The 23,744-nt window shown below is 42.8% G+C and overlaps 1 protein-coding gene across 1 annotated transcript in view; it reads right to left on the bottom strand.

The window, feature by feature from the left end:
* frmd5a (FERM domain containing 5a) overlaps positions 1-23,744 on the bottom strand; it is a gene marked incomplete at both ends in the record, with an annotated part of 98,937 nt that overhangs the window by 13,826 nt on the left and 61,367 nt on the right. The window contains 9 exons of the mRNA XM_080736793.1: positions 3,106-3,188; positions 3,451-3,514; positions 4,502-4,590; positions 5,245-5,332; positions 7,546-7,669; positions 9,185-9,282; positions 14,279-14,357; positions 14,687-14,729; positions 17,529-17,633. Coding sequence (XP_080592919.1) covers positions 3,106-3,188; positions 3,451-3,514; positions 4,502-4,590; positions 5,245-5,332; positions 7,546-7,669; positions 9,185-9,282; positions 14,279-14,357; positions 14,687-14,729; positions 17,529-17,633 — 773 coding nt within the window. The remainder of the gene's footprint in view (positions 1-3,105; positions 3,189-3,450; positions 3,515-4,501; positions 4,591-5,244; positions 5,333-7,545; positions 7,670-9,184; positions 9,283-14,278; positions 14,358-14,686; positions 14,730-17,528; positions 17,634-23,744) is intronic.

A 23,744-nucleotide genomic window follows, 5' to 3' on the forward strand; every position in this document is an offset into this window, starting at 1 on the left:
GACCCGTGTCGTCACATTGAATCCTGTTTAACACAAACTCTGCCATCAAAATACCCCTTTGTACCCCTTCTCTGCCATGCCCGTAGAGCCCGTAAATGTAATAAAAATTAATTAAGAAACATTTTTTTATCGAATCGCAACTAAAATAGGCCGGAACTAATGCTCCGTGATCGGTTTCTACACGGACACATTATTGAGCGGACCACTTTAACATTGGAGTCCCTGAACCGGAAGCGGAAGTCCGTCCTCTATTTTGGCCCAGCTTACTGTCTACACTCCGCGGCTTACAGATGGAGAACTTATTGATCAATTGAAAAAGTTTCAACGGATTTGAGAAGCTGATGGAATACGCGAACACACGAGCAGTGTCCGATCACGCACGATGGGAACTGGACGAGCGCCCACGTTAACAGGTAGGACTCGGAGAAGCCGGCAGTGAAAGACATAGAGAAATTAACGGGCTTTACGGCCGTAAACTACGAATGAGTTAAGAAGAGCTTAAAACACAACTTTCTAATGTTACATTGATGACGTGAGGAACGCTAAAGTCGTCTTGGTTACATAGTAGGCTATGCGAAAATAACAAAGCTCAGAGTCGCAAATTCAATGATCGCTGCATCAGCACACACAAAACACGGGCGTGAGAGAAGTAAATGAATGAAATGGACATCACGTTTAGCCGATTCAACGATTCCAAAAGTCATACGATTGGAAGTTATTGCTACATGCAGCTACATGCGTCTCATGCTGGTTTTGTTAGGCAACAGCCAGGGTCCAGGGAGTGCACAGAAGTTTAAAGGGCCTTTTCATACGGATAAAAGTTAAGGGCTCAAGCCCCTTTTGCTGTATGTGCGCACGTGCCTGGCGACCAGCGCATCACATTACAGACTTATAATTTCAATCCGTTTCTTTGCAAAAACACATTTCTTTTAGAAAACATTTGTATTCTTGTTTCTCCCAGTGTTATGGTTTTTAATGTGTAAATATAGCACTTTATTATGGGGAAAAACGTGTGTAGGCCTATTTTCCTTTTTTAAATCGCTAAAATAGCGCATTTTTGAACACATTTCCTTAACGGTTAACGGTTAATTAACTGATAAGGCCTGACGGTTATCGGTTAAGAAAAAATCTCCATTTGGCCATCCCTAGACATATAGCCTACAGTAAGTTAGAATATTATGAAATATACATGAGAAAGAACACCAACACTAACTTCAACACACCAATACACCAGATTTTAAATTGACTGTGTGTCGATTCTTGTTTAGATTGATATTCATATGCATTTGTTATATTGTTGTTGATATTCTGACATGTTATCTTGTTTGTTATAGTGATGTATTATCTGCTTTTTTGTAAGTCGCTTTGGATTAAAAGCGTCTGCTAAATGCCTAAACTGTAAACTTAATGCAGACCACCAGAGTATTACCTATCAGGGTGTTACACTAAGCAGAGCCTGGTGGAGTGACATACAGGCCAGGTGGGTAATTAATTAGTGGCATCAACTGATCAAGTAAGTGCTGAAGGGTAGAAAAAAATAAAACCATTTTCCTTAACATGACAGCAGCTGTGAACCCTAATTTAGAACAAGAATTTGTCTGCAGTGTGTGTGTGTGTGTGTGTGTGTGTGTGTGTGTGTGTGTGTGTGTGTGTGTGTGTGTGTGTGTGTGTGTGTGTGTGTGTGTGTTGTGTGTGTGTGTGTGTGTGTGTGTGTGTGTGTGTGTGTGTGTGTGTGTGTGTGTGTGTGTGTGTGTGTGTGTGTGTGTGTGTGTGTGTGCTGTGCGCGTGTGCGTGTGCGTGTGCATGCGCTGCAGTGTGTAACTCAGTCAGTCGAGCGTCTTCCACATATCTGTTGGGTGCTTTTGTGATGTTGTATAAGAAGATATGACTGGCTGTGACTGTGACTTCACTGTGTTATTGTTTTAATTTGGGCTATGCTTGCGCATCAGGCAGCACTGTCATGCAACTGCGCAATATTGGCAGATGATGCAGATCGTGGTGGATTTACAGTATTTACTGTACTGTATTTTAATTGTAACTCTTAAAAGTATTAAGCGTTGTGTTGAATCCGGTTATTCCACTCTGTGTTGTTGTTGTTGCCTGGTTATGTCGAATTCGAATGACACTGTATAATAACGTGAATTTGTGCAGAATTCTAAACGTTGAACTTGGGAGGATTGATTTCTAGTGAAGGCCTAGCTATAAAATGCACAGACCGCCACTGCAAACTGCACAGGGCAGATTACTGACATATTTAATAATTTTATACTTGAAAGACATTTCTTGAAGAATTTTAATATTTTCAACATAGAAACGATTGTGAAATTATGCAAAATAATTGCGATTATCTGAAATAATTGCAATTAGGCGATCATGTAATAATTGTGACAGGCCTAACGGGCAGCACGTCAAAGATTCAATACTGCGTCGCTGCCCCTCCTCTAGTGTCCCCATTTTGGACATGTCGTAATAGTCAAACATTTTGCGGACATCTACAAGCTCACATGCTGTTGACGCGTTGTGAGCTTATGGATGGACTATTTTCAGCAAAGACAAATAAAGGTGACCAAGTACTATAAACCCCTGGGGGCAGGGACGTGCAGAGAATGTTAGGGAGGCAGGGGCTGACATTTCTAAAAGGGCCTTTTGGTGAAAATATCGAAAATAGCCGACCTCCAAGCCCCCAACGCGTCACAGCGCGACGCGTTGTGAGCTTGGAGGTCGGCTATTTTCGGTGCTTGATACCACACTGAACTAAGCATAATCAAGTGAACACTGGAGATGTGGCGTAACGGCATGGATTTCTACACAGAGAGAGGGCAATTCTTTTAACATAAGATGCTGCATTCAAGTTCAGGAGAGTTTGGACGAGGCAATTCTCTTGAATGCTGGCTTCAGGTATGGCATGGAAAGGGGGCATTTGCATTTCTTTCACCATAGGAAAAACTGCATTGATGATCTGGAGAGGGCACTTTTTACTGACAGATAAAAGGGCAGGGGCTCAAGCCCCTCTGATGTCTATGTGTGCACGTGCCTGTCTGGGGGACCCTGGCCAAAAGAACTGTGTGCTGTGAAAGGAGGTGTGCACTGAGTGGGAGGACTCACTTGTAGAAGGCCTGGTTCTCCACTCCGCACTTCCACAAGTGTTTGCAGGCCTCCGGCGTGGGTGCGAAGTACGTCAGGATGATCTTTTGATCCTGCACGTTGGAAATGAGAGACGACGTGCAGGAGAATATAACAACACAGAGAAAGCAACGGAAAACATTGTTTTTTTTTCTACGGCTACACGCTGCACAGTGACAAGAACATGGAGGTGTCTCTCGGCAGCGTCGTCAGGATGTGACGGTCCCACTCTGTTCCCACAACGTTCCCACAACATTCCCACACTGTTCGTACAATATTCCCACAACGTCCACATTGTCCACGCCGTTCAATAATTGATGCTCTCACCTCCTTCTGATTTGCATATACGTGGAACGTCTTGCCTTCAAACTTCAGTTTGGCCACCTCATTCCTGTTCAAGTGGATAGTGAAGAATCTCACACACACACACACACACACACACACACACACACACACACACACACACACACACACACACACACACACACACACACACACACACACACAGAGAAAGCCACAGGGTGTTTAAATATTCATGAAAACCGCTGGGAGATCACATAAACCACAATGGAACTCAATGTTTGGCTGACAAAACACGGCTGATAATACTGCGTGCACACAGCGCGGGCAGGCAGCGTGAGCTCGTGGGACAAAACGGTTTCATAAATACTGTAAACGTTGTCTGTGTTTACCTGGACAGAATAATTGGGTCTGCAACATTACACAATGCCACTGTGACAGTATCCTGCTAAATGCATCTATAGAGAGATACCTCTTTCCATGCATATTTAAATTCTCCGACAAGGTGCATTACATTCATACCGGTTCACCATCAAGCAAGTGTGCTGGCATGTTGCTGCTGTTGTAATACCGGTATTTGTGTCGATGAAAGCAGTTGGCGTAATGAGCCATCTGTGGCTTCACTAGCCTACAGTTCTAGTCACATCCAGTACAGAGGCATATGGACCGGCTATGTTAACCGTGACAGCATCATCAGCTATGCATTCTTAACCACTTAAACCCTCTTTTCCACGTAAAAAAACAATCTGCAACTATACATGGACTGCTTTTCTTCACCACAACAGATTTCTTCACCAACAATAGCAGATCTACAAGCTCACAACGTGTCACGTTGCGATGCGTTGTGAGCTTGTAGATCGGCTATTTTTGGCTACCCCCGACCCCCCGAATATGAACGATAGGTTTCAAGTGGTTACAATAATATAAGTGCTACTCATGGTCAAAAGTTCAAAGCAGATAATGACATGCATTGCAGTTGATGAACCAAATTCAAACCTGTGATGCTGTGAGTAGGCTTCAAACCAGAATCAGTACAGCAGACAACCCTCAGAATGCTTAAAAGTCAAAAGTTGCTCACCATTTGAGGAAGTGAACCCTCTTGTTCCCCTGAAGTACCACGAAACCAAACGGCGTGAACGCAAGAAAAGCCGGATTTCCAGAGACATCCTGTAATACAAGCACACATTGTCTAATGGTTACCTTCTCAAAATATGTCATTTTAGTACAGTGGTCCTCAAAGTGGATCCAGTGGTCCCAAAGAGTGAGAGTTAGGAACCAAATGCCATGATCCCTTACAGCAGTGGTTCTCAACCTGTGGGGTCCCCAGATGATTAACTTCATGTGCAACATTGTTTTCTCACTCAACAGTAAACAAACCAACATAACATTTAAGTGTATAGAGGGTATCTGCACACTTCTAAAGTGACAATTTAAGGACTTTTTAATACCTCTAAAATGACAAATTAAACATTGGCCAAATTGTCAAATATTGCATATATTAGAGGCAGAAATTGTGAAAATAGCCGATCTACATGCTCACAAGTCACAACGCCTCGCAACTGCTATTTTCACAATAGAACTGTGTTGTACAAAATGTAATGCCTCAACTCAGTGCTCGTCAGGGTGGAGGCTGGAGGGGTCCCCAGTTAAAATACGATTATTTTGGGGGTCGCAGGCTGAAAAGGTTGAGAACCACTGCCTTACAGTTCAGTAACTCTGAGAGTATACAAATTCCATTTGTATCTTCTCGTCTTATGAGACTGAAAAGGGCTTTAAAATATAAATCTTGCAAAGGGACCCAGCGAGACATGGTATTCCTACCTTGCATGGATGGGGATCCACACCATATGTTTCCAGCATCTGTGCTTTCTGCAGGAAATTGAGCTCCGACGTTTCAGGTGTTTGTCCACTGGGAGAGAGGCAAAACAACAACAATGACAGCATGTGACACGTCTGTCGGAGAAACAAGATACACATCAATATTCGGAGCCAAAGACAACTGGAAAAAAAAGTGGAGACTTAATGGATTTGTGAGGAAGGTGACACATTCCTTTAGCGAAACCCTCGTCGTTAATTAGACAAAGAGAGTATCGCCTCAGCATGTGATTTCAAAAGGAAGACTGCCTGACAGAAAGAATATAAATCAAACTAAACTCAATTGGCAGTTCAACCAGAAACCACATCCTCTAGTATAGTCAATAAAGTAACACGTGTATTACTTTTCCGTTATAGTTCACTCACATATTCTTGTGTTGTATTGATGCTGTAGTGCAGAAACCTTGTACCTCCAAACCGGTATTTCAACTTTTTATGTTTTTTCGTAAATGTACAACAATATACAATATACAGTACACGTACACTGGCCTCTGGTCTCTTGCATTCAATCATGACCGATTTGTATTCGGTATGTCTTTACCAGGGGTCTTCAACAGGGGGTCCGGGACCCCTAAGGGGTCCTCAGAGCTACTACAGGGGGTCCCCCAAATCCTTTATCCTTTTTTATATTAACCACTTGAACCCTAGCATCCATATTCTGTGAACTGTAGCCAAAAATAGCAGAGCTACAAGCTCACAACGCCTCGCAGCGTTGTGAGCTTGTAGATCGGCTATTTTCAGCAAAGAGCTTTGGTATAGAGGGGGAAAAGAGCAGACTAAGTACAGACTGAGTGAAAGGTCAAGTTTATTAAGTATTGATGGTTCAAGTGGTTAAATATCTGAAAACACAAAATTTACATGAATCCAAAATACTCTGATGATCGTGCTGTCAAACCATGAAAACTATGGAATCTATGAAGAGGTTGTGGGGGTCCCTGCTTCATCTCTCTCTCTCAACTAAGGGGTCCTTGGCCTGAAAACGTTGAAGACCCCTGGCCATTACTATTACTATTACTCTGGTGTGTGTTGTGGATGATCCACTAGGGGGCAGCTGAATCTCATAGTGCTCTGCGTGCTGTCTATAGGCTCCACACTGTGCTCTATAGTGCCATTCCATTGTGTCTGCCTGTACCATATTGAACAGAGCAAGAGGGTAATTCATCATCTCTATAATCCCCTCTCTTCATATTTTGCGTCCGTCAACATCGACCTTTAAGCAACCTTTCTGCTGATAAGTGACTAATCCTCGTATTTAGCATCGCATAAAGGCTTCCCATGAGCAGCATTAGAAATGGAGAAAAAAAACACAACAGCGCCAGATCAAACAGGGCTATCGTGAAATTGGTGTACTGAGACAAAATGGCTAAATTGCTATTGATATTGCCAATTGGGGCTTGTTTTTCCCGACCTTGAGTGGGTGAGTTAGAGGCACCAGTGTGTTGGTCTGTGTCCCAATGGATGAGTCACCAAGATGCCAAGAGAAATGCTTCCTCAGCTAACCTACTGCCAGGGAGAGTAGGTTGCGCGAGCGTACGTGCGTGTGTGTGCGTGTGTGTGTGCGTGCGTGCGAGAGTGCATGTGTGGACTACCTGCTGTAGTGATTATTTTCCTTTCATTCATTTCACAGTTCCTTCAGATAGAGGCAGGTGAATGATCTCAGGCTAATGGCTAGGTTAATCCAGACCAGGGGGTCTTCAACGTTTTCAGGCCAAGGACTTCTTAGTTGAGAGAGAGATGAAGCAGGGACCCCCACAACCTTTTCACAGATTCCATATAGTTTCATTGTTTGACAGCACGATCATCAGTATATTTTGGATTCATGTTAATGTGGGTTTTCAGATATTTAACCACTTGAACCTTCAATACTTAATAAACTTGACCTTTCACTGTAGCCTACTTTAGTCTGCTCTTTTCCCCCTCCAAAGCTCTTTGCCAAAAATAGCCGATTTAGGAGGCGTTGTGAGCTTGTAGATCTGCTATTTTTGGCTAAAGTTCTCAGAATATGGACGCTAGGGTTCAAGTGGTTATATAAAAAGGGGGGGAAAAACAAGTTTCTATCACACAAAGATTTGGAGGACCCCCTGTAGTAACTCTGAGGACCCCCTAGGGGTCCCGGACCCCCTGTTGAAGACCCCTGATCCAAACCATTCTTTCATTTAATTTAATTCATTCAAACATGAGCGCGGGGACGACTTCACTGTGTGAGAGACTGAAAGAAAGCGGGGGAGGAGCATTAGCGGTCCTTACACCAGCTCTGTCTTGTGTATGTCTGCAATCCTTCGCTCCAGCTTTTCCGAGTGTTTGGGGAAGAACTGGAATTTGGAGCTGTAGCCTTCCGGATGCTTCCCAGGGTCGTAGTCCCCGATCTCAGCTGGAGGACGAGAGGCAAAGATGTTGAATCTGTTCACAGACGTTCACAGCAAAACGAAACAGCACTGCCCTTCACTATGTTCATTTAACTCTGACAGTGTACAAAATGTAACCAAATGGTTTACATTTGTACAATGTCAGAGTTACAAATTGATACATTAACACAAGATTTTACTGTGTACTCGGACAGATTAGTCTCTAAACACTATTCAGTGTATTGGTCCTGGAGTGGGGGTAAGTAGGTACAGCCAGTGGTGGAAAAAGTACTCACATATTTTACGTAGTATCAATACTGTAATGTAGAAATACTCTGTTGCAAGTAAAAGTCTAGAATTCAAAATGTACTTGAGTAATAGTACAAAAGTATCGGTATCAAAATGTACTTAATGCACCAAAAGTAAAAGTACAAAATGTTTGAAAATAGCAGATCTACAAGCTCACAACGTGTCGCATCAAGGTATAAAATAGGGCTAAAGTGGTCCATGCAATTATAATTTATATCTGCAAAGTAAAACATTGTAGTGGAGTAAAAGTACAATATTTGGAACCGAGAGGTAGCGGAGTAGAAGTAAAAGTATTGGAAACTGGAAATACTCAAGTAAAGTACAAATAGCTCAAAAGTGTACTTAAGTACCGGTACATTACTTAAGTAAATGTACTTAGTTACTTTACACCAGTGGGTACAGCATGCAACGCTGCTCTCACTCAGATGACCCTGACAGTGATTTCTCCTGGGTGAAACAGGCGCTGACCAGGCAGCCATCTTTAATTCAGCAGCCCCTCCCCAATAGAGGGAGAGAGAACCTGCTTTCTCACTAACACTGCACTTTCCTAGAAGCTAGCGGTGCGTGCGTGCGTGTGTGCGTGCGTGCGTGTGTGAGTGAGAGAGAGAGCGGGAGAGAGAGAGGGAGGTAGAGAGAGAGAGAGAGAGGGAGATAGAGAGAGAGAGAGAGCAAGATGGAGACGAATCAAATCATAGGGATGATATGGCACAAGATAACACTTCAAAGACTTTATAATTAAGCATGACATGTTGTTTATGAAAAAGGACCAATGCCAGACGAGGCATTGATTTAATATCCTCCTATATACTTTCTAGTTTTAACACACTGGCACGGAAAACACTTCCTACTTTCTTGCATTCTTTACATTGCGCATAAAAGCAAAATGCTCCATGATTATGCTGTAAGGAGCACTCTACATACAGGTATATTAATATACCGTGGCGTGTATATCCATTCATTTCTTTTTTTGCCATTGGAAATGTTTTTTTCCTCAAAAGGATTTGAAAGCTGTGTTTATCAGGACAGCGCGCTTAAGCCTGATTGGTGCGACGTAAATAGCTGATCTACAAGCTCACGATGGGTCGCGCTGTGACACATTGTGAGCTTGTTGATTGCCATGCGCAGCAAGTATGTTAAGCCCTTCAGGCGCCCTTCAGAGCCGAGGTCATGAGCAGAGTGCAAAGCAGTGAGTGAGTGGTGCGAGTCCTGTCAACATGTCCCCTCCCCTTTACCTTGAAGGATGTGGGCAGCCAGCATGGCTGCGTCCGATGTCTTGCACAGAAGTCGACCGTGGTAAAGATCTCTCTTGATTTGCAGGAAGACAAGGTACCTGTAAGGAAAGGGAAGACACACATGGGTAAAAAAAAGGGCTTATTAGAATAATGACATTCATAATACTCTCTTTTAAATATATTCTTCCCACAGCTGTATTTAAACTATAGTGAAAATTCAAAAGGAGATAAAAGAAAACGTAGCAACAGCGACGACTCTGTGGACGAATCAGGAAAGGCAGAGGGCTGACTTTGCGTTCCCTGAAGGCAGTTTTTAATATTTCTTTTTGATTACGCTAAAATGAGTGTGAGGGGGAAAGCTGGTTGAGAAACCCTAAGGCAGAGATGCTGCTATTGTTGGTTAAGTTCTACGCAAAGCCTCCAGTCAAGAATTTCCATTTTTTTATGTTATTCAATCCCAGCAGTCCTGCAAAAAAAAAGAAAAAAAGAAAAAAAGCTTCTGAGACTTTGGCTGTAGCCTGTAACAAACATATATTCTAGAAGAAGACATATGTATTGATGGATGAAGCCCGCGGAATGGGTTCAGTCAGCATAATCTCGAGGGGGTCAATGCGGATGCATTCAGTTTCTGTTACAACGCTATTACGCCAGTCTTGCGTCACAGGTGACGTGGCAGTCAGCTGATCATTGCCAACCTACTTAAAGCCTGCTCAGTTGTCTCTTCCTCCTGCCTTGCTGATTGGCTGCTGGCACTTGCTTGACCCCACCGCCTCCCCAGCACCACCAGTAGGCTCTGCTGCTAATTCTGTTCCCCATGGGGGGTGTTTATATATATTTATATCTCCCTGCTCCTAATGGTTATTGATGTTCTTCTGTGCTGCGCTGAGCAGGGAGAAGCAGAGCCTGACGCCAAAATAAATGTGACATATATATTACTCATTTATAATAATAATAATAATAGTAATAAACATTGTTTCAATCCTTATCGTGAGTTATCTGACTGAACTACTGTAGTTGTAGTATTAGTAAAATGTAGTCATATATGCTTAATACTTTGAGACAACTTTGTTAGGAGAGATCAATTCCTTTCAATTCTAGACCCCTCTTTAGATTATTTTATTTTACCCCAGTTTCAGCGATCCAGACCATGACCATGACCATTCTGGAGAGGTCTTGACCAGTGGGAGCACTGTCAGCTCCACAAGCATAACAAGAACCACTATAAAAAGCTAAAGTCATTTAGTGCAAAATGACCTCCATTCTAAAAGTTAGTTTTTTTTTATCACTTCTAAACACCTTGTTGGTTTGTCATTTAAAATGACGTGGTATCCTATAATCTCAGCACACTTATTGAGAGGTAAGGAGACAATACAATGGATGTCTGGTGAATGTGTGGTCGTGTGCCATGCCATAGGTGTAAGCTCAAGCTTACAGGTTTACAGTGATGCAAAAAGAACGCATCGTGCTGAGCTTGTAAAATTTTCGGTGTGCGACAAGGCATTCAACTAAGTATAAATCACTCTTCAATTCCCCCTGAGACATGTAACCTCATTCACCCCGATATCACTCCTTATCGGCCCAGCAGGTTTGATCACCACTAACAAGGACATTTCCACAATAAATAATAGCACTTCTGGTAAAGAGCTTAAACCGCATATGAACTTGTGTCAGTTACTTTCAGCTACATTGTCAAAAGACAAAGTCTAAATTAAGGGAAACACACACCGGGCGCGGAGAGGGCGCGTAAAAACATACAACCCCATTATTTTTCAGTGAACTAACCCACACCGCCGGCGTCAGATGTGCACAGGCGAGGGTCTGCCGTCTCGCGCCCGCCGCGCCGATACGCTGCTGTTCTATTTCTAGGCACTGCTGCGTGGTGAAAATCTTTTTCCCTACCGGGAGAAATGAATGCACCACGCGGCAGTGTGCCGCATCCAGTTGGTGTTACCGCACGGCACTTCACATGCGTCAATACTGCGATGCTGCGCAGCCGGCGTGTCCGGTGTGTTCCCCTTTAAGCTGTGTCGCGTGTCGTGTCGTCTTTGCATTCACTTTGTATGTAATCGCACCGCTCGAACTATCCAGGTTTGAACGCAGCATTAGTCATCACGCTTTTCAGTAAAGCTCTCCACAAATAAAGTTACATTTATAATTGAAGCGAGTCAGCGAAGCGTTAGTTATGCAGGACACAGGATTCATCCTGCCCAGCTGTAGTCAGCTGTCAGTCAGCTCAGTTCTCATTCCTCATTCTCATATCTGCTGGTCATTACGTCACATGACTGCCATACTCCAATCAAAGCTCTCAATCAGTAGGGAAGACTCCTTTAAATACGGCTTGCTTTCTCTATCTATCATTTGCTGCTAGCTGCCTCCTCCTCCACCCCAGCCTCCACCTTTCACAATCAGTCTGGCTAAGCTCAAATACTTGTGACACACTGCTAAGTTACATGTCAATGTATTGTTAAGCTCAAAAACAATCCTCCTATATAATACTACCATTATGTTACCGTTCATACAATACCATCAAGATTTGATAAAAGGGGAAGCACGTGAAAGAAGACTTCTGTGTAATCAATCGTTTACTCCCTTTTCACTCTCTATGTCTGCACTGTATAAATCCTGAGCGTTAATGTAACTTTGAGAGTTATACATGGATACATGAACAGAGAGGACTTTACTGTGTACCTCCCTGTCGGTCTGTGTTCTGTGCAGAGGTTTATCACCTCTCCACTCTCATCATATCACTCTCTACCCCTTAGCCATTCTGCTCCTCTCACTCCTGCTCTCCATCAGAAGTGCACCCTGCCAGGGGCGTCACAAGGGGGGGGGGGGGGGGAGTGGTACTGACTGAGTTACTAGGGCCCAAGGTGGAGGGGCCTGGAATTATTTTATACTTTAGCTATTGAAAAATAGCAGATATACAAGCTCGGTGCTGCGCTGCGAGCTTGTAGATCTGCTATTTTTGAAAAGTCGTGAAAATGTATTTTTTAAGCAAACATTTGTAACTCAAAGTTTGCTTCTGGGGGGTCCCTGGAACTAAATATTTTGAGATGGGGGTCCGTGGCCAAATACATATCATTTTGGGGGTCGTTCACATGAAAAAGTTTGAGCACCACTGACTGACATAGAAATAGTAAAAAAAAAAAAAAAAAAAAAACCTTAGAAGGATTTGAAATATTCAAAGACTTGCACAAATACTTTTCACGATTTTTCAATAGTTAAAGCACAAAATAATGCGTAATAATGCGTTCCCAGTTCATGGGGGGCCCGCAGTGAATCCTTGTACCCACGGCCCAGAATTTGGTGCGACACCCCTGCACCCCGCTATGAGCTGCCTTCATTTTGTATCACGCTTGAGTGACTACAGAGGCTCCTCTCTCTGGTCAGTGATGAACAAACACTTTTTTTTCCAACGTTTTCAGGCCAAAGACCCCGTAGTTGAGAGAGAGATGAAGCAGGGACCCCCACAACCTTGTCATAGATTCCATATAGTTTCATTGTTTGACAGCATGTATTTTGGATTCATGGCATTTGGTGTTTCAGATAAGTATCCACTTGAACCGTCAATACTTAATAAACTTGACCTTTCACACCGTACTTAGTATGCTCTTTTTCCCCTCTACACCAAACCCCTTTGCCGAAAATAGCCAATCTACAAGCTCACAGCGCCTCGCGGCAGTGATTCTCACCCTGTTCAATTTCAAGGACCCCCAGTTTGACATGCAGCGGGCCACATGGAACCCCATTTCATAGGTTTTCTTTTTTAAATCTCTGTGACCCTAATCTGCACTGTAAAATCTACCATGTTAATTTGACTCTGAGAGTAGGACCCCTAAGGGGCCATTTGGTTTCATTTGTACTCCCTCAGAGTTACAGACCTGTAAAGGTCCATTTTGACCCCTAGTGGTCCCCGGACCAGAGAGAACCAGTGCTTAATGGGAAACGGCTCTGTGGACATTGATGGATTCTCTAATGTTGTCAATCATGGGGGAGAAATTATAGCGTATCAGTGACGGTTAACATCTCAAGGCCACCAAGATGGGGTTTTCTGGGTGACCTCATTCGTAGGCTATAGGAGATGGAGGAAAACCTTGGAAAACATGCATAAATGTGCAAACGGCTACGCAAGTCTGCACTTACTAGCTAGCCGGAGGTTAAGCATGTATCATTTAGTGCTCTGCTGTGCTTTCAGCTGTTGACCTTTTAACTTTTCTTTGCGCCATCATATAACCAGCCATCCACAAGGTTATAATGGGTTAATAAAACAAAGTAATGAAAAAAGTGAACTAAACTAACTAAAACGATGCTTTACTAAAAAGATAAATAATCAAAACTGTATTGTGTCTTTACAAAATAAATCATTGAGAAAAAAAACGTTTTTTTGTTGTTGTCTTTGTCAGCTTGCCACCATAGGTGTGTGAATGTGTGAAGTGAGGACGCTAGCGTTGACAGTTTGCCGCTTCACCTCCCGATGTATGAATGAAGGGACCATCGTAAAGCGCTTTGAGTTCACAACTTGCTTAGAAAAGCGCTATAAAATGCCATCCATTATACATAAACCCAATTTATGAATGAGGCGCATATGAAATCTAGCTTTTATTGTTTAATATGAACACCTTCTCGCCTCTGACAAATACGTGTTATATTTTTTATTTTTTAAAGAAAAAAAATAACAATACAAAAGCTCCAAACTAAATTATATAAAAAACTACATTGTATCATACAACCAGCACATCAGTCAGAGTGTGCAGCAAACAACTTACCTTAGTACATTCTGTTCAGTATCATTATTGGAAAGGTTTCACTCTCATGTCAACTTCACAGTTCCTCTCGCAATCTCTGTGCTTTGTAATATTCACTGTAGTTTTTTTTGGAAATGACTTTTAAATGATCTTGTCAAAGAAAAACAGGTTGAGTACAACTGGTACAATGTCTGACTTTGAAACACTACAAACTAGCCCAGCTGTTTGAGGAATGAAAGCATTCTTTAATGGCAGCTTCAAAGTCCAGAAAGCCACAGAGGGAAAAAGTAGACAACAACTGGAACTGAAGCCTGTATAAATTTGCATGTAAAGACAGCACCAAGGTTACCTTGTGATCTCCTCCTTGAGAGCAGCAGGGTCAGGTGGGTAGAATTTGACTCTCAGACACATGGTGAACGGTGGCTGGGCTGGAAGAGAACAACAGGCCCGAGTCAACGCTTAAGACAAGGATAAGAACCCTTTCATTGTTGAGGTTCAAACTGGAAACATCAAAAAAGACTTGAACAAACTGTTCTGACACAGCAGTGTAAGCTTTTAATCTTATCAGTCAATTTGATTTCAGTTCTTTTCGGAGGCCCCATCTACAAAAGTATTAAGACTCTGGATTTTTTTAGGTCCCATCCTCTGAATTCACACACTGTACAGCCATCAGTACAACTCATGGGTATGACAAGGGTATTAATTGCCCAAGTTTCCAAACTTGAGCATAAACAAGCAGAATCTCGAGGATACTTACATTTCATTTGCTTGGGAATCGATTTAGTGACCTCCAACCAATGCTGCATCAGCACCAAAACACAAGAACAAACGACACGCAGAGTGAAGTCATTAGTTGTGATTAGATAGGGTACTACTGCACATGCCTGAAACCATTTAGTCACTGGAGCACATTGAACCTCAGTTTCTATGATGTTCAGCTGCTGCAGCACTTCTTCTTTGTTACATGTCGACAGCACTCCCTAACATCACTGTTCAAGTTTAATATCCACCCACGCTAACAACACTCACAGAATCTGAAAGATGTGTTATCAGTGAAAGAACACAAGCATGTCAGTTCACACGCAAAGATCAGAGAGCTCGACAGCGCCCAACAGGGGAGGCCTCTGAGGCATTGCTCAGGCAGTACGGCTGACATCTTGCTCTGATCGTACAGTGAGCTATACTGCCGATGGTAAAGGTTACCGCTGCTTTTGTTTGTATCCCAAAGCTCCACTCAGAGCAGTTCCCAAATCATACCGCAGGGAATATACGCCCTTCTCTCAGTGTTGATTTCGTCGACTAAAACTATGACGAAAAATGTTTGTCGATTGCATTTTTTTCACTGACGAAAACTAAATAAAAACGAAATAAAAAGTAATCTGTGATAAAATGTGACTAAAACTAAGACTAAATATATTGACAATTTCGTCAACAAAATAAAAACTAGACTAAAACGTTAGGGAGGGACTAGTGGAAAAGAGAGTAATTTTATATTTGGTTGCTCAGGTTTTGCGTGCTGAAAATAGCAGATCTACAAGCTCACAACGCTTTGTGAGCTTGTAGATCGGCTATTTTCAGCACGCAACCAAGTCATTACGATGCCATCAAGGCCTGTCAAAGTGTATTTCAGTTGACTAAATCAACTGTAGATTTAGTCAACTAAAATCGTATGATATTTAGTCGACTAAAATTAGACAAAAACTAATACTTTTCAGGTGACTAAATTATGACTAAAACTAAAAAGACATTTTATTCAAAAGACTATGAATAGAACTAAATCAAAATTTGCTGTAAAAAACAACACTGCCTTCTCTCACTTTTACAAGCCAAACTAGTCTAATCCCACCCAGCTGAAGCCGACTCATCCCCTGGCAACAACCTGAGCTAAAATAGCCCTGAGTGACAGGGCACCAAATGTAGCATCAGCAGGACCTGGCTCTTGTCTCGGGACTAAAACATGATCCGGGAACATGTGAATTCTTCATGAATCAGACTGCTGCAGCTACCAGCCTCCCAGGGTAATAACCCCACGGACCTGTAAGCCGTTGGGTCTGATGAAATGACTGTCAGTCTAAGAAAAAAACTGAAAAACTAAATCTGTGCCCTTTTCTGATTTGCCCATTAGATCAAATCAGATCAAATGATCCACTAACTTTATGTATTAACAAAACACAAACAATTCCTTGCATTTCCAATGCAAGGAACAATGTGGACAAACACACACCCACACAAACCCACCCACACCCACACACCAGAGATTCCGTTAGCCGGTATTTACCGGCCATTGGCCGGTTAAATGTTTCATTGGCCGGTAATTATAAAGTCCACCGGCCACCGTGGCCGGCTGGGAAAATGCCTCTTAGGCTATTTTATCATTTAATCTTATTATTCACATAATTATTTGTCTAAAGTAGTAAAGCTACAACCATTAAAACCTATCATAATTTTAAATTTGTATCATGTTCTGTCTCCTGTGAGTCTGACGACAGCGGAGCTGCTTCATGCTGCGCTGAGACGTGGGACTTTCGCGAACGAATCAAGTCTTTTGAACGGCTCTTTGAAATGAACGGTTCACAGTAGGGAGCCGTTCCTGAACAGTGGTGGGAAAAGCACGCTAGTCTTTTGAACGGCTCTTTGAAAGGAACGGATCCGAGACATCCGGCTCACTTCAAATAGCCATAAATCCCATCTCTATGTTACGTGCATTGGAAATATAGGAGCTTCAAGCTCACAACAAGTCGAAACGCGCATCGCTGTGAGCTTGTATGTCTGCTATTTTAGACACGCACACGGCCTTACGGAGAAGCACACATCACGTTTCACAGCTCCGTCAAGTTGATAGCCTTACATTAATGCGCTAGTGTTATAATCAGAACAGAACTGGGGTTCTAGACCAAGCTGGACCCAGAGTAGACGATAATGAAAAAGGGACCCGAACTCTGTGGAATCGTGGATATTATAATGACTTTCTGATCGCATGGATGTGAACCCATCGTGGTCAAAGCAACAGAGGCAAGTTAGTAGGCTAACCTTCCTTGCACCAACATAACATTAACAAAACAAAACAAATGTTGTGTGTTTGCATATAAAGGTTTCATGAGACGGTGAAGCCAAAATCATATAGAATACAATTAACTTATTAATTTGTAGGCCACGTAGTCTACTGTGTGGCAGGGCGCGCAAACGGTTCGCTTGTGTTGCGCGCCCACTTTAACCTATTCACTTCTTTATACTACTACATAACATAAGTAGTAAGGATATTATTTTGTTAACTCAGGAACAGATTGCAATTGCATCTGTGATAAAGAGCAATTAAGGAAGCCCAGCGCTAACATAAAATGGGGTAATTATTATGTGCACCATGCACATACAGTATCTCATCTGCAAACACGTGTGACGTTCAATATAATATGGCCGATAAATTAATTGATTGGCCGGTAAACTATAATCCTGCCGGCCACGGTGGCCGGCCCCAAAAATGCCTAGCGGAAACCCTGCCACACACACACACACACACACACACGCACACACACACACACACACACACACACACACACACACACACACACACACACACAATGAGACGAAAACGCACTCACTCGCTGCTTGTCTGGGTCCACATATCTGATGCCAAAGTAGTCTTTCTCCAGAAGATTGAGGTGATGACAGATGATGTCGAATAGATACTGTCCCTTTGCATCCCGCTACAACAGAAGGGAAGAGAAAACAAAATAATCAACACAAGTCAGCATGACCACAACAACCACAGCGCTCAATTTTGTAAAAACACCCTCTCGTTAATACAAAATCTCTTGAGAAAATCTTTGGGTACATGAGAGAATGCAGAGAAGCAGTGGTGTAAAACAACTAAGTACATTTACTTAAGTTTTAAATTATACATTTTTTGGTATTTACTTTACTTGAGTATTTCCAATTTCCAATACTTTTACTTCCACTCCACTACATCTCGGATTCAAATATTGTACTTTTATTCCACTACATGTATTTGAACACTTTAGATAGTTACTGTATATTTTGATTATTATTATTTGAAAATAGCCAAAAATAGCTGCGACACATTGTGAGCTTGTAGATCTACTATTTTCAAAAGATGATTGTACTTGAAAACTTGCAAAGGGACATTCTGCATAATGAGTACTTTTGGTACTTTAAGTACATTTTGAATTCTGGACATTTACATGTAACACAGAGTTTTTTGACTGACAGGAAATGGGGGGAGAGATGGGGAGTGACACTTGGCAAAGTCTGTCCGGCGACGACGCCAGGCATCCATGCCTATGTGGCAATGCCTAAGTGCTATGCGCCTGGACCAGTAGGCCAGTGGGCGCCCCGTAACGGAGTGTTTTTATATTGCAGTACTGATACTTGAGTAAAATATTTCAGTACTTTGTCCACCACTGCAGATAAGTCACTGCCTAAGTGTGAGAAATAATTCCTAGATGCTACAATGTGCTCCACATTTACCAGACCCTGCCAGAGGAATCTAGGATTCATTTAATATTAATACACCAGCCAGAGCCATCTGCAGTCTGAAATAAACACTCTCCATGGCTAAAGCATGGGGTGAAAATAAAACGAGAATGGATTAAATCTGCTGCGATCTGGCTGACTTTGGAAAATGCCCTGTGTGCCGATCACATGGGCAAAGTGACCCTTATTACGGGTCAATTTGTGTCCACTTTGAGTTAAATTAACTCTGGGTTTCACAGTGTAGTATCATAGAGATTGTTTCTTGCATTCTCTTTGTTAGCGACAGTGTGATCTTGTTTTCTTTCTGACATGTGGGAAGTTGTATTGAAAATGAAAAATAAAATCAATCAATCAATCAATCAATCAATCAATCAATCAATCAATCAATCAATCAATCAATCAATGTGCTCTTCCTGAGTTTAATCTGTGATCGCTGGGTTTATTTGCAAATTGCAACACACACCAACTATAATAATAATAATCTGTGGGATAATCATGAACATTTACACACTGTGCACTAGCTGTGGGCTGCTGCCCTCTGTCCATGTGTGTAACTGTGCTTACGTATGTCTGTATGGATCTGTTTGCTGCCACAGAGTCACATTTCCTGTGCAATTAATTGCACTCTGCGAATGTGGCGGTTTTGAGTGTGATTGTGATGTAAGGCAGGAAGAATGACAGTTCATGAATAATGCTGCATAATATCAACATATAACACACTCTTTTCCATAAATAGTGTAGGAACTAGTCCTTACCCGTTCAAAGATATGAGCTCCGAAATGATGTGCAGTGTGTGGGTTATGGGATGTGCACTGTGCACACGGTATATGAGGGATGGAAAGTAACTTTAACTGGTACTTGCATGATAATATGTAGGAGCATCAATGTAAGAAATACCCGTTTCGTTTAATGGCTATGTGTGTGTGTGTGTGTGTGTGTGTGTGTGTGTGTGTGTGTGTGTGTGTGTGTGTGTGTGTGTGTGTGTGCAGCGGTTTGGACCGTGAGACCATCCGCAGAGTAGTCTGTGTTTCTTTTTGAGAGGGTCGGTCCGCCTGAAAAACGCGTTTTGGAACGAAACGGTTACGTTTTGCGCGTTTGTGACGCCCTCTACGGGTGGAATTGGAAATGCTTCTGGGGATTCGTTGAGTAAGCCACCCGCAACCTGTGGCAGAAATTCAGTGTTGACTCGACGTTTTGTTTGTGATTTATGGCTATTGTTTGCAAAACGGGCCCCTCCCGCTAACTTTGGAAGCCCGTTACGAACGAACGGTATGGACTATCAAAATATCCCTTGACTATGTTCATTGCATGGGTTCAGAGATCATGTGTACCCATTTTCGTGACATTTGAAGAAAATATGTAGGAAAAGGAGCAAAAAGTGTGTTTTGGAGAAAATTCAAAATGGCGGAAAATCTATCCTGACGCAAATGGGCGGGGCCTATATGGGGAGATGCGTATTGACCCAAGGAATCCAGGGAAAAAAGAATTTTAATTTTTCGACCTACGGTTCAAGAGTTACAAGGCAAGTAGGCCGTTATAGCGCCACCATGAGGCAGAGTGGAAATGCTTTTGGGGATTCGTTGAGTATGCCACCCGCGACCCTTGGTTAAAATTCAGTGTTGACTCGACAATTTGTTTGTGCTTTACGGCTATTGTTTGCGGTCCCATCCTGCTAATAACTTTGGAAGCCCGTTACGAACGAACGGTACAGACTATCGACATATCCCTTGAGTATATTCATTGCATGGGTTCATAGATCATGTATACCGCTTTTTGCGACATTTGAAGAAAATATGTAGGAAAAGGAGCAAAAAGTGTGTTTTGGAGAAAATTCAAGATGGCGGAAAATCTAGCCTGGCGCAAATGGGCGTGGCCTACATCGGGAGATGCGTCTCGACCCACGGAATCCAGGGAAAAAATAATTTTAATTTTCCGACCTACGGTTCAAGAGTTACAGGCCGAAACGTAAAGTGGACTGTTATAGCGCCACCATGAGGCCAACTGACAAAGTTATTTTTTATTTAATCCTTGATATCATTATAAATCTCCTCTCAGAGTTTTGTAACTGTAGCCCCTATGGTTTGCGAGAAAAAAAATATTGAATGTGAGTTTTTGCGATTCCCATTATAAGTCAATGGGAAAAATTAATTCACTAATAAATTAATATCAATTAAACGATTTGTGAAAGTGAAAAAAGGGCTTCACAGTTGTGTCAGGTGTGTTCATATGCTAATGGTGATGCGATTTCAGATCAATTGCTCCAGCCACTGAGGAGAAACGCTGTGACAGACAGACAGACAGACACTCAGACACTCAGACAGACATTCGCTAAATTATATGTTAGATGGTCACAACCATAGTCAAACAAAACGCGCAGGAAACTGTTGATGGCAAGCAGAACACGAGGAGTAAAGGGATTTAAAAGCATTAAATGGAGATGAGCTGTGGGAATAGAGAGAGGATAGGAAACCGGAGAGACTGCCCACCTGCCCACCACTTACCCTCCCTTTCTGACAGGAAAAAAAAGAAAAAAAGATTGTCATTGGTCCATTTTTACACTCACAGTAAACTACAGCTCATATTTTGGCTGTGTAAACTGACAGACAGGAATCTGTTTCCGGCAGTGTGATATCTGGGGCCAACACAAACAAAATGGAAAATAATTCTTAACGACAAACCACAAAAGCTGATCTACAATCTGCTATTTTCAACGATTTTTTGGAGATGTACTGTATAATGACCTCCAAAATTGAGGATTGACAGGATTAAAGCAGGCAAAGTGAGTTTAGGTTTCATTTGTAAGCCTGGTTAAAGCAAAGTCATGACTAAGGTGGTAATAATAATCACAGGTAAATTGGACCACATACTCTGACTTTGATGTTTCCGCATGTTGACATCCGTAACGGATCGCAACATGAGCATATTCTAATAAATGTTATGAGGCAGAGGGGGTTGGGTGTCATACATCACTGACAGGGGCAGAGCAGAGATTAACGCATTAGTGCCACTCCAGTCCTCTCCCAGTTCTCTGCATTTCACAGCACCCACACACACACCTCATCCCCAAGTCGTCTCAACCGGGAGCCTTTTAGACAAGCTCTTTAACGGGGTCAGTCAACAGAGACATTTATTTCCTCAAGGGCCTGTCGCACGCGACAGTCAAAAGAACACATCTGGGGGTCAAGCAGCTGTCAAACAGATCAGAAAGAGACCGTTGATATAGATTTTTCAATCCTTGGGAAGCTGAAGAAGTTCAGCTTCCAGGATGAGATTTGCAGATCTTGGGGCAAAGGAGGCAAAGTCGAAGCTTAGTGCAGAGTAGTGCTGCTCGTCTATTCTGGGGTCTATAAGTGGGAGGCAGTGAGCAGTGAGCACTGAATCTTGCTTATACAGCATACTGTATATCGTCGTTGTCGGGCAAAAACCTTGTATCTCCACGTTTCAAATGTGTAAATCTTTTCGCAAAGCTAAGCCCTGCTTCGTCATACAAGGCCGTCGCACAAAAGTAGTGAAAACAGCAGATCTACAAGCACACAACGCCTCGCAGTGTGCTTAATCATTTTTAAAATGATAAATGCAAAACGAACGGTTTTGGACATACACGGTTTTCAACCAACAACAACGATATGTTTTACTACAGAGGTCCTCCTGAAACCTAAAGAACTGCTCTTGCAGAAGGTGTACCGGGAAGGAAATATGTGGCCGTCTCTATGTGTGAATAATGACAGTTGTGCCGTGATCGGCGTGATGGGCACTTAGGTGTCAGTCCTCATAACGACTTCTGACACGAGAAGCTCGGCCCATGTCATGTCAGGCCTGAACAGCACACAACTCACTCTCACGCTCTCTCTCTCTGCTCATTGGCCCCGTGATGGCAGTACTCCACTACCGCCATGTCATTACTCAGGCTGCTGATAACAGGCACTTCATTAGGACAAAGGCCTGTCAATGCTCGGCTTGTCGCGTAGCAGCGGCGACTCGCTCTGACCAAAGGACGAGGGAGGTAAATGACCTTTCCGTGTTGAGACAGAGGAGGCCGACCAAGGGGGAGTGGGGACGTCAGGATCGTTCAGCACTGTCACTTCCACGACGGCCCCTCGCGATATCCTTGCTAACCAATCTGACATGCTTACTTATAATTATGCTTGGCTTGGCAAGAAAATGTGAATGACATGCATCATTGTGTTGTGCTAGCTAGGACATCTATGCGTCTGTCATGCCTGCATGTCCGTGCACGCGCGCACACATACGCACACACGCACGCACGCACGCAGGCACGCACGCACGCACGCACGCACGCACGCACGCACGCACGCACGCACGCACACACACACACACACACACACACACACACACACACACACACACACACACACACACACACACACACACAGACACACACTGACACACACACACACACTCTCTCTCTCTCTCTCTCTCTCTCTCTCTCTCTCTCTCTCTCTCTCTCTCTCTCTCTCTCTCTCTGTGCATATACTTAGTATTAGACACAAATCCAATTCACTTTTGAGGCAGTTCAAACTCTGTGCACTTGGAACACAGCCAGGACAGAAAACATGGTCTGAATGCACAGATGAAATAGCTGGGTAGCAAACCTTGCAATGGGGAGCCACTGAGAAAGCTAATGGGAAGAAAAGCCTTGCTGTGGCGAGAGCACAATGAGCCAGACAGGATCCCAGCTCTTTTGTTGCAGAGAAACGGCGAGTTTGTTAATATTCCACAGGACTCTCACCACCCCTCCCTACCTCAAAACCCCCAACCCCACCCCACCCCCACTCCCTGTCTCCCCTACACGGTACACATAGTGCAATGGTTTCTCTAATTGCAAAATCTGTGTGTTTGCAGAGAAGAAAGTTTAAGAATGCTGATTAATTCCTGCTTAATGCTAATGAGGCATATCTCACTTGCACACATAATGCTAGGCTTCGGAAATGAGTGGTTCAACCAGTGACTTCTGTCAGAACAACAATTTCTTTTAAAAGACGTTGACACATTTGACCAGGGATGTGGTGTGAATAATCAGCACCAGCTTGCATCCTTCTGTCTCTTCCCCACAAAGCAAAATCCTGACACTCAGGGTTGTTCTGTGTGTACTGCTGGGAACTAGGGCATTCACCAAATATTCGAATATTCGAATATCAAAGTCACTATTCGACGTTGTTTTTTTTTTTTTTATATATATAGCTTATAAAGCTTGGCTAGATAGGTAGTCATAAGAATGAGTTGTCAATGAATTTGTTAATGCTCTATACCAGGGGTTCTCAAACCTTTTTAGGCCGTGACCCCAAAAATAAACATATTTGAAC

Source organism: Nannobrachium achirus, assembly GCF_963921795.1.
Source record: "Nannobrachium achirus genome assembly, chromosome: 11".
Taxonomy (NCBI): domain Eukaryota; kingdom Metazoa; phylum Chordata; class Actinopteri; order Myctophiformes; family Myctophidae; genus Nannobrachium; species Nannobrachium achirus.